General features: G+C 40.5%; 2 protein-coding genes across 2 annotated transcripts in view; one reads left to right on the top strand and one right to left on the bottom strand.

Annotated features, from left to right (window-relative positions):
- The window catches only part of LOC137185973 (NADPH oxidase 4), a 24,083-nt gene extending 18,070 nt beyond the window's left edge, over positions 1 to 6,013 (top strand). The window contains exons 13-18 of the mRNA XM_067594545.1: positions 129 to 210; positions 1,355 to 1,474; positions 1,587 to 1,695; positions 2,452 to 2,520; positions 4,397 to 4,497; positions 4,588 to 6,013. Coding sequence (XP_067450646.1) covers positions 129 to 210; positions 1,355 to 1,474; positions 1,587 to 1,695; positions 2,452 to 2,520; positions 4,397 to 4,497; positions 4,588 to 4,708 — 602 coding nt within the window. The 3' untranslated portion in view covers positions 4,709 to 6,013. The remainder of the gene's footprint in view (positions 1 to 128; positions 211 to 1,354; positions 1,475 to 1,586; positions 1,696 to 2,451; positions 2,521 to 4,396; positions 4,498 to 4,587) is intronic.
- A 738-nt stretch (positions 6,014 to 6,751) lies between these two features.
- tyr (tyrosinase) lies at positions 6,752 to 12,086 on the bottom strand. The gene is made up of 5 exons (XM_067594546.1): positions 10,938 to 12,086; positions 10,017 to 10,233; positions 8,916 to 9,063; positions 8,068 to 8,249; positions 6,752 to 7,973 (listed from the first exon to the last, which is right to left on the bottom strand). Exons 1-5 carry the CDS (start codon positions 11,763 to 11,765, stop codon positions 7,726 to 7,728), a joined length of 1,623 nt encoding a protein of 540 aa, XP_067450647.1. The 5' UTR covers positions 11,766 to 12,086; the 3' UTR covers positions 6,752 to 7,725.
- Positions 12,087 to 12,597: the final 511 nt, after the last annotated feature.

The raw sequence follows: 12,597 nt of genomic DNA on the forward strand, positions 1-12,597 counted from the left end.
AGTAATAGGACACCTCTAAATGTGTTAATATCTATGCAGACATAATGTTTGCATTATTTATGAAGCTGCACATTCTTTGAGAGTTAGATCAGTGGACTAAATCTCCTCCTCTACTCTCCTCTCCTCAGAGCGGTTCACACAGCTGTTACTTCCTGAGCCAAGGATAGACTTGGAAATCCTCCCCATGGTGCAACAGAGGAGATACCCCAAGTACGTCTTTGTGTGTGTGTGTGTGTGTGTGAATGATGTGACTGACATGATTTCTCATGAAGGCTCAGAATCACAGAGGGGTCAGAGGTTGTGACCTCCTGACCTCTGACCCTGTGCTCTTCCTGCTCTGTGTGTGATAGAGAGAGAGAGAGAGAGAGAGAGAGAGAGAGAGAGATAGGTGTAGATAGAGAGTGATGTGGGGTCGGAGGGAATGAGAGTTTGTTTTGTGACAGTAAAGAAAAGTAAAGCAGCATTAAACAAACCACCAAATCCCCCCTCCATCTGTTTCTCTGTCTGTTATTGGGCTGAGGTGTACAACAGCGCCCACTTATGGTCAAGAGAGTTGCTATTTAAAGGGGACATAAAATGCTTTTTGTGATTTTCTGTCATTTGTACACTGTTAAAATGTCGGATGTCTATCCTAAACATGGGACAAAAAACATGGGAACTAAACAAAGTTCTGAAAAATGCCACCCTCAAGTCAAAAGCCAGGGTTTTGCTCTAAACGCTCCCTTTGCAATGTTACCTCTACTTCCTCCTCGTGATGATATCAGATTGTTTGCACATGCCCACAAAGAGCCATCAATTCCGTAGCCTTTATTGTTAAGGTTGTTCCACAAATTGTTCATGTTGTCCACTTGCACTTTGGCTCAAATATGTATGGATGTATTTGAGAAGTTGACATTTTAAGTAAAAAATGAGAAAAAGAAGTAAAGTCTTACTGCTGACACTGTGTTGGGTGTGTGAAGCATTACGCTCAAGTTCTTGAGCTGGATTTTGGCTAAGTTTCACACATAATGTCATATTGTGTGGGACTAGTTAGTGGCTTAAAAGTCTTAATGCAGAGGAATTTACTTTTGGATACAGCTTTGTTTGGTAATTTTGTATCTGCGTGTTTAGTGTGTGTGAAAGATGCATTTCTGTGTGTGTGTGTGTTTGTCTGTGTGTTCTCAATGACACAAGTGTTTGAGCAGCTGTTGTAGAGATGACGGGTGTGTATGTGTTTGGGGTGGTGGTGGGTGGGGGGATGTAAGCCACTCAGACTGGGATTTCAAATGCAGGATGTTTATCTGTTTATGTGTGTCTGACCCAGAAAATATAATTATTTGTGTGTATATTTGTCCTTGGATTTTTGTGTTTTCAGGCTTTACGTGGACGGTCCATTTGGGAGTCCATCAGAAGAAGTGTTCAACTACGACGTCAGTCTTTGTGTTGCGGGTGGAATAGGGGTCACGCCGTTTGCCTGCGTGCTGCACGCTCTGCTGTGAGTGCATGGAGACTAGTAGTGAAAAATATCATACACTGGCAAATGATGAACAAATTGAGCCAGTATGCTTTTTTTTCCTTTCTGTCTTCTCTCCTTGCTGTGCTCTCAGTGATGGCTGGACAGGTTTCAGGTTGCAGAGGTTGTACTTTGTGTGGGTCTGCAGGGAGCTCCGGTCCTTCTACTGGTTTGCTGAGCTGCTGTGTGCCCTGCATCATAAGGTCAGGACAAAGTCTGCGTGCTAAAGCTTACATGTTATGTTAGTTAAAACATGTGGGAATTAACTGTGTTTTATAATAAGAGTTTGGTAATAAACCAGGAGATTTACCAACTTTTAGGACTAAAGTGGTTCTTTGGCGTTTTTGAACTGAAAAATATCTGTGCATGTCCATGCCTTTACCCTTCATTCACATTTTTGTAAATTAAGATAGTAAAGATAATTCACTCCTTGCCACAGGCTGTTGGGACTTCAATTCCTGTGTGTGTTTGCTCTCAGTCAGGTCAAAGAAAGTTTTCAGGGGTTTTTAAGGGGAACATTTCTGTGGCACCTGTGCTTTTACAGTAAAATCCTGGTTTCAAACAACTCTCATCACAGTAGAACAGTGTTTGTGAAGAAAATATGGAACAATCTAAAAAGCACACACATTAGGTCATTGTATCAGCATCTGCAGAACTCCAACACTTTTAGTTAGTTTTTTTGCAACAAACATCTTCATAGGCTTACTGAAATGGGAGAATAAAATGCTTAATTCCTTTCTTTCTTTCTTTCTTTCTACTGGAAATGTTCAAATTTTAGCTTTATGCAGTGCTTTATCGTATTAACGCCATCTTGTGGCTGTTAGTAATCTAACCGCTCCTATTTTTAAATCCACCTAAAGAATAAATTTTGCAGTTTATGCTAAATGTCACTTTTTTAATTAAACATATCTCCAGCACCAATAAACAATGACCTGTTCATGTCTGTGTTTGTCATTTAGTTATGGCAAGAGAACAGACCAGACTACTTTAATCTGAAACTGTACGTCAGTCAGACAGACAGCCTACAGGTAGGTGACACACACACACACACACACACACACACACACACACACAGACAATCCATCTGTTTTTCTGTCTGTCCATCTTTTCATTGACTGTCCACCTGTTAATCTCTTCATTGATTCATCATTTGTCAGTCTTTTTACACTGCATGCACTAGGGGGCAGTATATACCACAGAGAGTATACAGTATATTCACCTTCACACTCTACACCTTTGTTCACAATGGCAGCTCTGCAGAGGAAGTCAAAACTGCCGACACAATGAACATGAGCTTTAATAATGTTGTTCATTTCTGCCCTCTCTTACAAATGGTTCTATATATAGAAATCCAGAATTAAAACATCTCTGTTGTGCTGAGAGAAATGCTTACTTGCCTCAGTTATTGTAAAAACAAAATAACTCAACAAACCCTAACCTTAAACAACATAAAACAACAGAAAAGTAACAATACCTCTGATAACTCTAGTATTGATTTTATTAACTGTTTGGGCAAATTTTTGGTCATACAGTAGTTGTTGTATAGTGTATTTCTTCCAGTGTGTATGTAATGATTCAGGTCCTTGAGATCAAGCCAAGACTTTTTAATTTGTCATGTATTAGAAATATTGAACCAACATGTGTCTCAAATGGAAAATAAATTTGATGTCATTCAGAATTTTTTATATAGTTTTTCTGACACACTACTCTTTTTTCCAGCATGTTCCTTTTTTCTTTTTCAACATCCCCTTATTAGTATAGTGGTGAGTATCCCGGCCTGTCACGTGGGAGACTGGGGTTCAACTCCCTGACGGGGAGAGTCACACTTTTCTCTGACTCACTAAGTTTATGAGGAGAAATAAAACCACATGCCTGTGATAAATCAGAGGCCTGTCATGGGTAGCAGAGTTACTACTAGTGGACTGGAACAATTCTTGAAACTATTGGGAAGGCTCCAGCTCTTACTCTAGGCACACACATCCAGCTTTGTTGATTTAGCTATATGAGAAAGGCACCACGTAAAAGCAGGAAATGACATATATGCCATCATGTTTTACCTAATACCACCTCTACACAAAGATCTTAACCCATATCAGACCCATGTAGGTGAACCCCCTTTGAGGTCAGATTTGCTCTGTGAAAAAGGATCAACACAGGACTCACAGGATTTACCGGCTTAGTACAAACAATGACGGGATGGTCTAGCTGAAAAGAAGTTCTCTGCACATCTTCCAGCGGCTGAATCAGATGCTTTTCAGTACAAGGACAGCAAACTTCAGAGGAAAAAAAGGACTGAAGCACACTGGTAGATTTGCAGCCTTGAATAGTGCAAACAGAGGGCGATCTGTCTGATCTGTGTCTGGTGTGTGTCTTGTATAAATATACAGGGATATAGTGGGTTTAGTGGGTCTCTAGCACACAAACGGAGCCAGGAAGCTATACATTAAAAGTGTAACTTCAAGTGGAAATTAAAGATATCAGCAGCTTATATGGCTGTTACACGAACAACTACGCTCCACGTTTTCAGTCTTACACTGCTGTTTACTGTGCTGATAACGCTTAAATGCTCCTAAACCAAACGGCAGGACTGCTGTTGTATGGAGGTTAGCAGGAGAAAGAGGCAGAAAAGGAGAAACTGGAGGCCCACTGGAGGTCATGACAGACTTGAAACTTCCAACCAACAGCTGTCACAGTGCTTTTCTGCTATAAAATATTCAGTGTTTCATAACACTGCTGCTGTCTTGTTCAGATTTCTCTTGTAAAAACACAGAAAACATAAAACCTCTAACATTGACCTTTGAAGTCCTGATTGCAGACAGCACAGGTGTTTTCCCTGTGGCCAATATCTTTCATTAAAACTTGATTACAATATCAAATTTCGCTTTGTTAATTAATTTTTTCCAGAGCATGTCTGAGGAGAAGTACCGGCCACTCGCATCGAGGCTGCTAGTCGGTAGACCCAGGTGGAAGTTATTGTTGGATGAGATTGGGAGAACCAATAAGCAGTGAGTAGAGTGGAGTATTAATTCAGTGTTATCAAAGGAATTAATTGCTTACATCCCACAGTGTTACTGTGTGTGTGTTTGTGGTTTCAGTAAGCGAGTGGGGGTGTTCTGCTGTGGACCTAAAGGCATCTCCAGGACTCTCCACAGACTGTGTAACTCAGCCTGCTCCTCTGGAACCACCTTCGAATTCAACAAGGAGTCCTTCAGCTGATTGTGCATCAGAGCTGGTCCTATGCACTCTGAGGTCAAATTCAGTTTTAAAAAAAGCAACTTCACGATGGATTTAGTCACACATTTTGGGACAAATTATGTCTATTTGAATTATATTTTTTCAGAATATCTTTGGCCAATCTTGGTTACTTGAAATATTGTACACGTTCATGAAATTATACATCTATTATATGAAACTGGCTAAAAAATAAAATTTACAGACTGTATTTATATTTTATATGCATCCTTGCCCATGGTCACCAAAGGCTGAGCAGTACGATGACTTCACATGCAGCACAAGGCTTTTTTCTCTCTACAGTCCAACCCTGACCGCTGACTGGAGCTCCAGTAGCTTCAGCTTGAGCATCAGAAGACCTGAGTGGCCTCCAAAAAAACTGTACAGTCTAAGCAAATTCAAAGAAGCCAGCTCACTGCACTGATTCTCCACTAATGATGCTCTGCTTTTCTAAAGTTGCTGTTGGATTTGATCTTTTCCCTGACCCACCTCTCCTAGCTGTAAATGTGTTTTCTCATGTTGGAGTCTAATGTGGGAAAAACACACAACCTGGAATTCTGTGGCTCCGAACACAACAGCAAGATAATAATATCTCACAGAAGGAATTCATCTTTCAGTGGACCACAGCCGACATGTCATGCAGGGACCAGACAAACTGTTTTTATATGAACATTTAAGAAGGAGTGGACTGAAGCAAGTTGGAATCACATGGGCAAATCAGATGTGGTAACCACTGACGCCAAACTGGTGTTAAAGGTTTTTTTTCCCCTGAGTGAAGATTCTCAGGCAGTGCAGGCGTTTACTGCAACCAGAAAGCTCTACAGATCCAAGAAAACCTCCACCTCAAGCCAGTATTTCTGCTTAGTTGTTATTTTCATTTATTTATATTGTTAAATGTTATTTGATGTCATGTGAAAACTTCTGCAGGGCTTTGGCAATTCCTCCACAAATGTCCAACGAAATCTTTTTATCTCCAGAAAGCAGTTACTGATAAAAAAAAAGAAATTAGGATATTGGTGGATTTCCAGTTGATTGATTGATGTGTAATTTGTGAGTTTGACGCTACATTTTCAGTAGTTTGTCATATTTCTGTTATTAATTAAACAAACTTCAGACTGTTTGAAACGTTTGTTGTGATTCAAATTGCCTGTAAAATAGTCTTTTTTTAATGTAAAAATTACACATTAGCACGAAACTAAATTTGTGATCATGTGAAATAATACCAGGTAGTTACATCCAATGCACAACTGAGAGCACACATATTAAAAAATATTATGGAGGGTTAGTTTAAAAGGTGTGATTGTCTTGGGCAAGATTTCTGCATAAACAACAGATGAAAAAAACTGACAGTGAAAATTTGGATCAAGTCTGATTTTAATACAGCGTGTACAAATTCATGATTCATCGTTCTTATCAGGATACCGCCAACATTTTATTAGCACCTGTGAAAGATCGCAGGTGCTATAGCACACTTATGGTCCTTTAGCACCAGTGCTAACACACAAGAGGGTGTGTTGGAGATTTGTTCAGTGTATTTACTTGTGTAAAAACAGAGCGGAGCTTTTGTTCTCTTACATTTAAACTTTCTAAAATGATGCTTGGCCATCCTGACCCCTACACATTCACAATAGAGGGGTTCTACTTTGAAATCCTCATGTAGAAAATACATAATTCTAGGAATCTTGAAATAATGCATTTTTCCAATGGAGAGAAAGAGGTAATCAGGGAGTTTTTTTAATGTGTTCTGACCCTGATTTATTCAACAAGAAAGAGATAATGTGACTTTTAACCTGAGAGAGTCAACCACAGCAACTACAAACCTGGCCTGAGTTTAGATGATAAAACATGTCCTTTGCTTCTGACTTTTCCTCGAGCTTTAGTGACTTCAGTTGGATTTTAGTGAACTGGCCACTTTTATAAAGGTCAGTGTATATATATGTTGATCGATATATAGTCATATATCTGTTTAAATACAATGACTTTCCTGTAAACAGGATCACAGTTAAATACAATGAAATAATAAATTATATGAATGCAGCTGTGTTTCATGTCAAGAAAAAGTTGCCAAGGACACAATAAGATCACATTTTATGGTCGCTGACAATTGACAATTGAGTGTCTAAATATTCAGTAAATGTAACCCAAGGTGAACACATCGCTGTTCAAATACCCACAAGAGAAATTTCAATCAAGTGTATGAATCTCTACATGTGCATTAGAACATTGACCTGTGTTGTAGTGTACAGATGTTTGTCTGAAAGTCCGTCAGTTTGTGTGTGTGTGTGTATACAGTACTTCCACCATGTATCAGCTGAATGTATAAAGTATAAGGGACATTTTCCTGATTGAGTTCCTGCTCCTAGTGCGTAATCCCCATTTAAATTGTGTCAAACCTTAAAGGTTAGTTCCCCCAGATCACCCCAAAAACACATTTTCCCGATGTACAACTACTGCTATGTAGCCATGCACTATTTTCTGTGGTTTTGATAAATCTGTCTCTAAGACTCTCAACCGCCCAAATACACTGGAGCTGAATGGGATTTTGCTTGTGTTGCTTAAAACAGTGAGAACATTTGACAGCATTTGAAAATTCAGCATACAGAAGTATTTCTCTTATTGCTACAAGAAAATTGTCCAAATAAAAACAGTGGACCTGCGGCAGTGTTCTGGAAAGACGTAATGTAGCTGTTAAGTTTTTGAAATGTCATATTTTAATGTTTTGAGCACCATAAATGAAATTCACTTCACCTCCATTATATTTGGGTGCAGAAGGCTCAGCAGTAGATATCTCAAAGGCAAATATAACACACACAACTCTGACATTTAAAAAAAGATGCTTTATATCTCTTGTAACTTGTATCTTCATCTCCTAATATAAAATGTATGACAGAAAATCTAAAACTAATGCTTTTACCAGGATTCACAGCATCCATTTGCCTTATGAAAATGTCCCTATTACTTTGTACATTTATACAGCTGTGTTTACAGTATCTGTGTGTGTGTTACAGAGTAGTCTGATAGGAGGCTGAACCTTCCTCTGAGCTGCTGTTAAGTAGCGGCTGACTCTCGCCATAACTCGACACCTTCTTCCTCCTCTGGTTACGCTTCCATTTCCTTCTTGCAACTACAACCAGTGCAGCAAAGACTGCGGCAATGAGTGCCCCGAGGATCCCAGCTCCCAGGAGCCACTGCCAGATCTGCTGGGCCTGCTCAAGGTAGGGTGTCAGGAACTCCTGCATAAACCTCTGGCCTATGGTGGAGACAGACAGGATAAGACGGTTTGTCCTCAAAAAATTGTAAAAACAAAACATATTTACTGGACATGTTTGTTTTTCTGTACTGACCAGGGTCCAAAAGATAGGCGTATTCATATCCCAGAACCTTGTTGGACAGGAAATATTCTCCATTTCTATAAAGAGGCAGGAAGGGCACCATAAAGTAGCCATCATTGTGGCCAATGGCAGCATTGGCACGTGGATAGTTGGATCGGAGAGGCTGGTGGGTCCTGAGCCAGCGCTCAAAGATGCTGTAGAGGAGAAAAGGAGAAACAGAGAAAAGTAGAGAAAAAAGAAAGAAGGGTGGTAGAAAGAGGGGAGAAATCATATGAGGAAAAATTGGAAGGAGCAAGGAGAAAGACAAACATACAGGAAGAAGAAGAAAAAGAAATATTACAGTAAATATGTAGCTATATCCATGTTCTCCACCAGAGAAGCTATCAGAGAAGCTTTCATGTGTAAGTCTGAAAATGCAGTTGAAATACAAAGTGTTTAAATATGTTTCACTCTCTTAAACAGTGGTATGATTTTAATATGAGCTGTAAAGAATGTCTTATTTATTTATCTTCCTGTTAAAATATTAGGAGGCCCTGATCAGTAACTATGTTACATTTAGGGGCTGATTTCAGAAATATCTTGAAACTCACTGGTAATCATTCTCTAAACCTTTTCTGTAACTGTCCTCTTCAACCCTTATGTCTTTTATCTTTTTTGTCTTTCTTGTTTAATTCCTGTGTTCTCTCCCTCTTTCTTGTTTCCCACACATGTAGTTTTTACATTAAGTGGTTATTAATGTGGTTATTTACTGCAGCAAATAGAAATGATCAACCACATGAACAATGTCAGCATTTTGTAACCATGATGTGTGGAGTTTTTTTGTGTGCCATTAGTGGACAGTTATGTGTGTGTTACTGTACCTGTCTATGAACGCGTGATGCAGCAGAAATATGGGGTCATTGGCTGAGCCCTGCACTGAGGACATGGAGCCGTTCATGAAGACGTGCAAGGCGTTGTGCATGGTGCTCTGACCCGGCACTGCCATACCTGTCTCAGGACTGGCAAAACCTGCAGGAGAGAAAGAGAGTGAGAATAGGTATGTGAGAGAAGTGTAACAGAAAGAAACAATGAGAGTTACTGAGGTGTAGAGAGAGGGGTGGGAATAACAGATGGGAGAGGAAAAATAGAAAATAGGCAGAGAGGTTTACATGAAGGAGGGGGTGAGTAAAGAAACCATGAGTAAGATAAGAACTGAGAGATATTTGTGAACAAGTTCATTAGGAAAAAAGATGATATGTATAGAAATTTGTCTTACAGCCCAACAAAATGTCAAAATTGTTTTTAAAACTACTTACAGACACTGGGAAATCCTGTTACTATAACTACAGTTGAAGTTTTAATGAAATTGAATAGATTTGATAAAGTCACTTGTAAGATTTCAAGTGTTGTTTCACACACAATTGAGAGGCTTTTGATAGTAAGATGGATGTTCTCTGCCACAATGGCAAGCAAGTAACCTGACTAAAGACTAGCTCGGATGGAAATTGCTTCAAGGAAAAAAACATTTAGATTTCTGTGAATATGTGGACCTTTAGGTTCAAACTAATGTTAAATATTGCAAAAATAAATCTGCTGAAATCATTTCTGGTGCACCATTGCTTTAAAAAGATGCCAACATTATACCTTTACATAAGAAAACAGGCTTGATATTTTTATAAACCAAGAAAATTGAATTATACAAGGCTGGCAAGGTTTTAGTTTGAGGCATATTTTGAGCATCTGTTACGTGGGCGCATATATTTCTATGCTTTTGTTTGAGTTTGTGTTTCAGTGTTTATTGGTTTATTTTAGTGCACATGTAATTGTGTTTCTACACCTTGTGTTAACCAAATGGGCCAACACTCATTCACTGGATTACAAGATTAGAACAAAGATTATGTTCCGATTCAATGGTTAAGCTTGGAAGTACAGAAATAGAAATATGAGTGTGTGTGTGTGTGTGTGTGTGTGTGTGTGTGTACCCTCTAGGACGTTTCTGAAACTCATGTTGGAGAATCGGTCCATGGGTCCCGTCTCGTATGCAGGGAGGCCCACAGTGAAATCCACATCAGCTGTTGTGGGGAGTCGCTGCACGCGGTTCGTATCATGGTTGCCAGGGTTACGCAACAGTGGACCCTCCCCAGTAGCATTACACAGTGCCTCTCGGCTGTTGTATTCCTCTGGCTGGGTGCAGATTACCTACACAAAACGTACAAACACACACACACACACACACACACACCAGACAGACAGACACACACACACACACACACACACAGTGAGCTACTTAGAGTGTATAGACCTTTATAAAGCTTTCACCATCAACATGGGTTTCTGTGCTCCATTAGCTGTAGATAAGTGACTGAAATGAACAGAGAAGGAAAGTGGACTGAATATAAAGGAGTGCAACAACATAATATCCTGCTGTTTGCATGATATAAACAAGCTGTCCATTTTCTTGGAGCGTAAGCCTGCATAAATACTTGAGAAGACAAATTCTTAACTCTTAAGACACTGATCTTGAAGTATAAGACACAGAGTGCTACAAACTACAGCAAGATGTCTGACAGATTCCTCTAACTAACTCAGAACAAAGGTGACAAAACCTCCAAAATAGGATTTTCACTCTGATCTTTTACATTGGCTGGATCAATTTAGAATGAATCATTACAATTTTTGTGCTTCCAACCAAATCTCTCATTCATTTGGATTAAGAGGATTGCAAACAAAACAAGCCTTTGTTTATTTGTGGAGGATTGGGATTTTTCAGTGTCTTAATAACGGTTAAGGCAGATTTGCATATACATCTACGCATACTCAAACATGCATGTTCTCAGTCTCTCACACACACAAACACACACACACACACAGCCACAAAGAGAGAGACAAACAAATGTTCTTACCTTCCATGAAGAGAAGACAGAAGCAGGGCTGATGAGGTTGGGATTGAACGAGCTGCGTCCACCCATCAGACTATCGGTGCAAACCTCACAGGTCCGGGCATCCCTCCAGTCCCAGTATGGGATGGTGAAGTTAAAATCTCCTGTTAACTTCCTTATCTCATTCTCCCAGTGGAGCAGATAGACTCGATGCCAGGGCAGAAATGCTGCAGATTCATGAGCAAAGTCGATGTCCCTCCATACATTCCCCGGCCCTCCCAAGAAGGCGTCCCGGGACACATAGTAGTGCATCCAGACAAACAGGTCATAGGTGTTGATGTCAGAGAACATGGGGTTCTCACCATTTTCACCCATCTCTGCTCTGGTTGCTGTGGAGATGACGTAGTCACGGCTGACGGTGTTCTTAGCCAGGTTCAGGTAGGAAATGAACTTCTGTTGCTCGGAAGCTGACAGGGTCAGGATGTTTCGGCGCACTGATTCCCGGTACTCTGCACAGTTTGCACCCCAGTAACCAAATCTGCATTCTCCGCAGTTAAAACCTCCATAGTTCCCAGCACAACGACATGTCCGGTTGAAGAAAGCTAAAGGCCAGCGCTCTCTGTCATCAATCCCACTGTGTGGGTACTGGGGCCCGTGGGGCTCATCTGAGACCTCCACCTCTGTGCAGAAACCACGGCCTGACAGAGCACCGCAGGCTGAGCCATCACCATCCCACACTGGGCAACACTCTTTGGTCCGTAGTCCCTCTGAGTTGGCACATGGGCGAGGGAATTGGCATAAACAAGTCCCGAGAAGCTGCAACAGAACTATAGATACACAGAGGCTCCTCATGATGAACAGTCAGAATTGCTCCAGTCTTAACCACAGTAGGGATATAAAACAACACAATGGAGAAGCTTCACTGCAGAAAAGTTACATCAAGTGAGAAGGGTACAAGCAGAGAAATACAGGAGTTCACATTCAACCAAATTTAATGGTTGCTGCAGTAGAATTAAATAAATGAAAACAAAAAAGCTCCACACAGTATAGGTACCTGAATTTATCGGGAAGCAACCAATTACTACCTAATTTAAAAATTGCAGTGTGCCGGTTTTTGACAACTTCTACCCCGCTATTCTACCATCTAACCCTCCAACCTTCTTCCACCCTCTCTCTCTCTCTTACACCCAGCCAACAGTCTCCTGTTTTCTCCCTACTCGTTGAGCCGTTTTGGGGGCCGTCCTCTGACAAAGTGTGTGATCTCATTGTGATCTCACACACTCAATAAGGCTCACACACACCATCACATGCTGAGGATAATATTCCTGATTCCTCTTTCATTTTGTCTTGAGACCAGCTGAACTCTGCTCCAATATACCTCAGGCAAAAATGTGTGTGTGTGTGTGTGTATGTGTGTGTGTGTGTGTGTGCGCGCGCACCACTACCTCCCCTTAGCCAAGCCTGGCCAGGAATGAATACGTGATCAAGTAAGTGTAAGTGTTAGAGAGACAGCGAGAGAAAAGAAAAAGTAGATAAATGAGTGTAAAATTGATATTATATAGTATATGAATCAGAATCAGGTCATGTGCCACTGTGACCTTAAAGTCTGCAGGTTTTCAGTGTGGCCAAACTCTAGGTTTGTCTTCCTCTGTTTGAAAGTGTGGCGATCAGTGTATTTGGTGGG

This window comes from Thunnus thynnus, chromosome 7 (assembly GCF_963924715.1).
Source record: "Thunnus thynnus chromosome 7, fThuThy2.1, whole genome shotgun sequence".
Taxonomy (NCBI): Eukaryota; Metazoa; Chordata; class Actinopteri; order Scombriformes; family Scombridae; genus Thunnus; species Thunnus thynnus.

Bases quoted from the DNA above. Each gene is read 5' to 3' on its own strand.
- tyr (XM_067594546.1), bottom strand. From the start codon at position 11,765: ATGAGGAGCCTCTGTGTATCTATAGTTCTGTTGCAGCTTCTCGGGACT. The intron at 8,250-8,915 runs GTACAGTAACAC...TCTCCTCTACAG, and splicing joins CATCACGCGTTCATAGACAG to CATCTTTGAGCGCTGGCTCA. The intron at 7,974-8,067 runs GTCAGTACAGAA...TCTCCACCATAG, and splicing joins CGCCTATCTTTTGGACCCTG to GCCAGAGGTTTATGCAGGAG.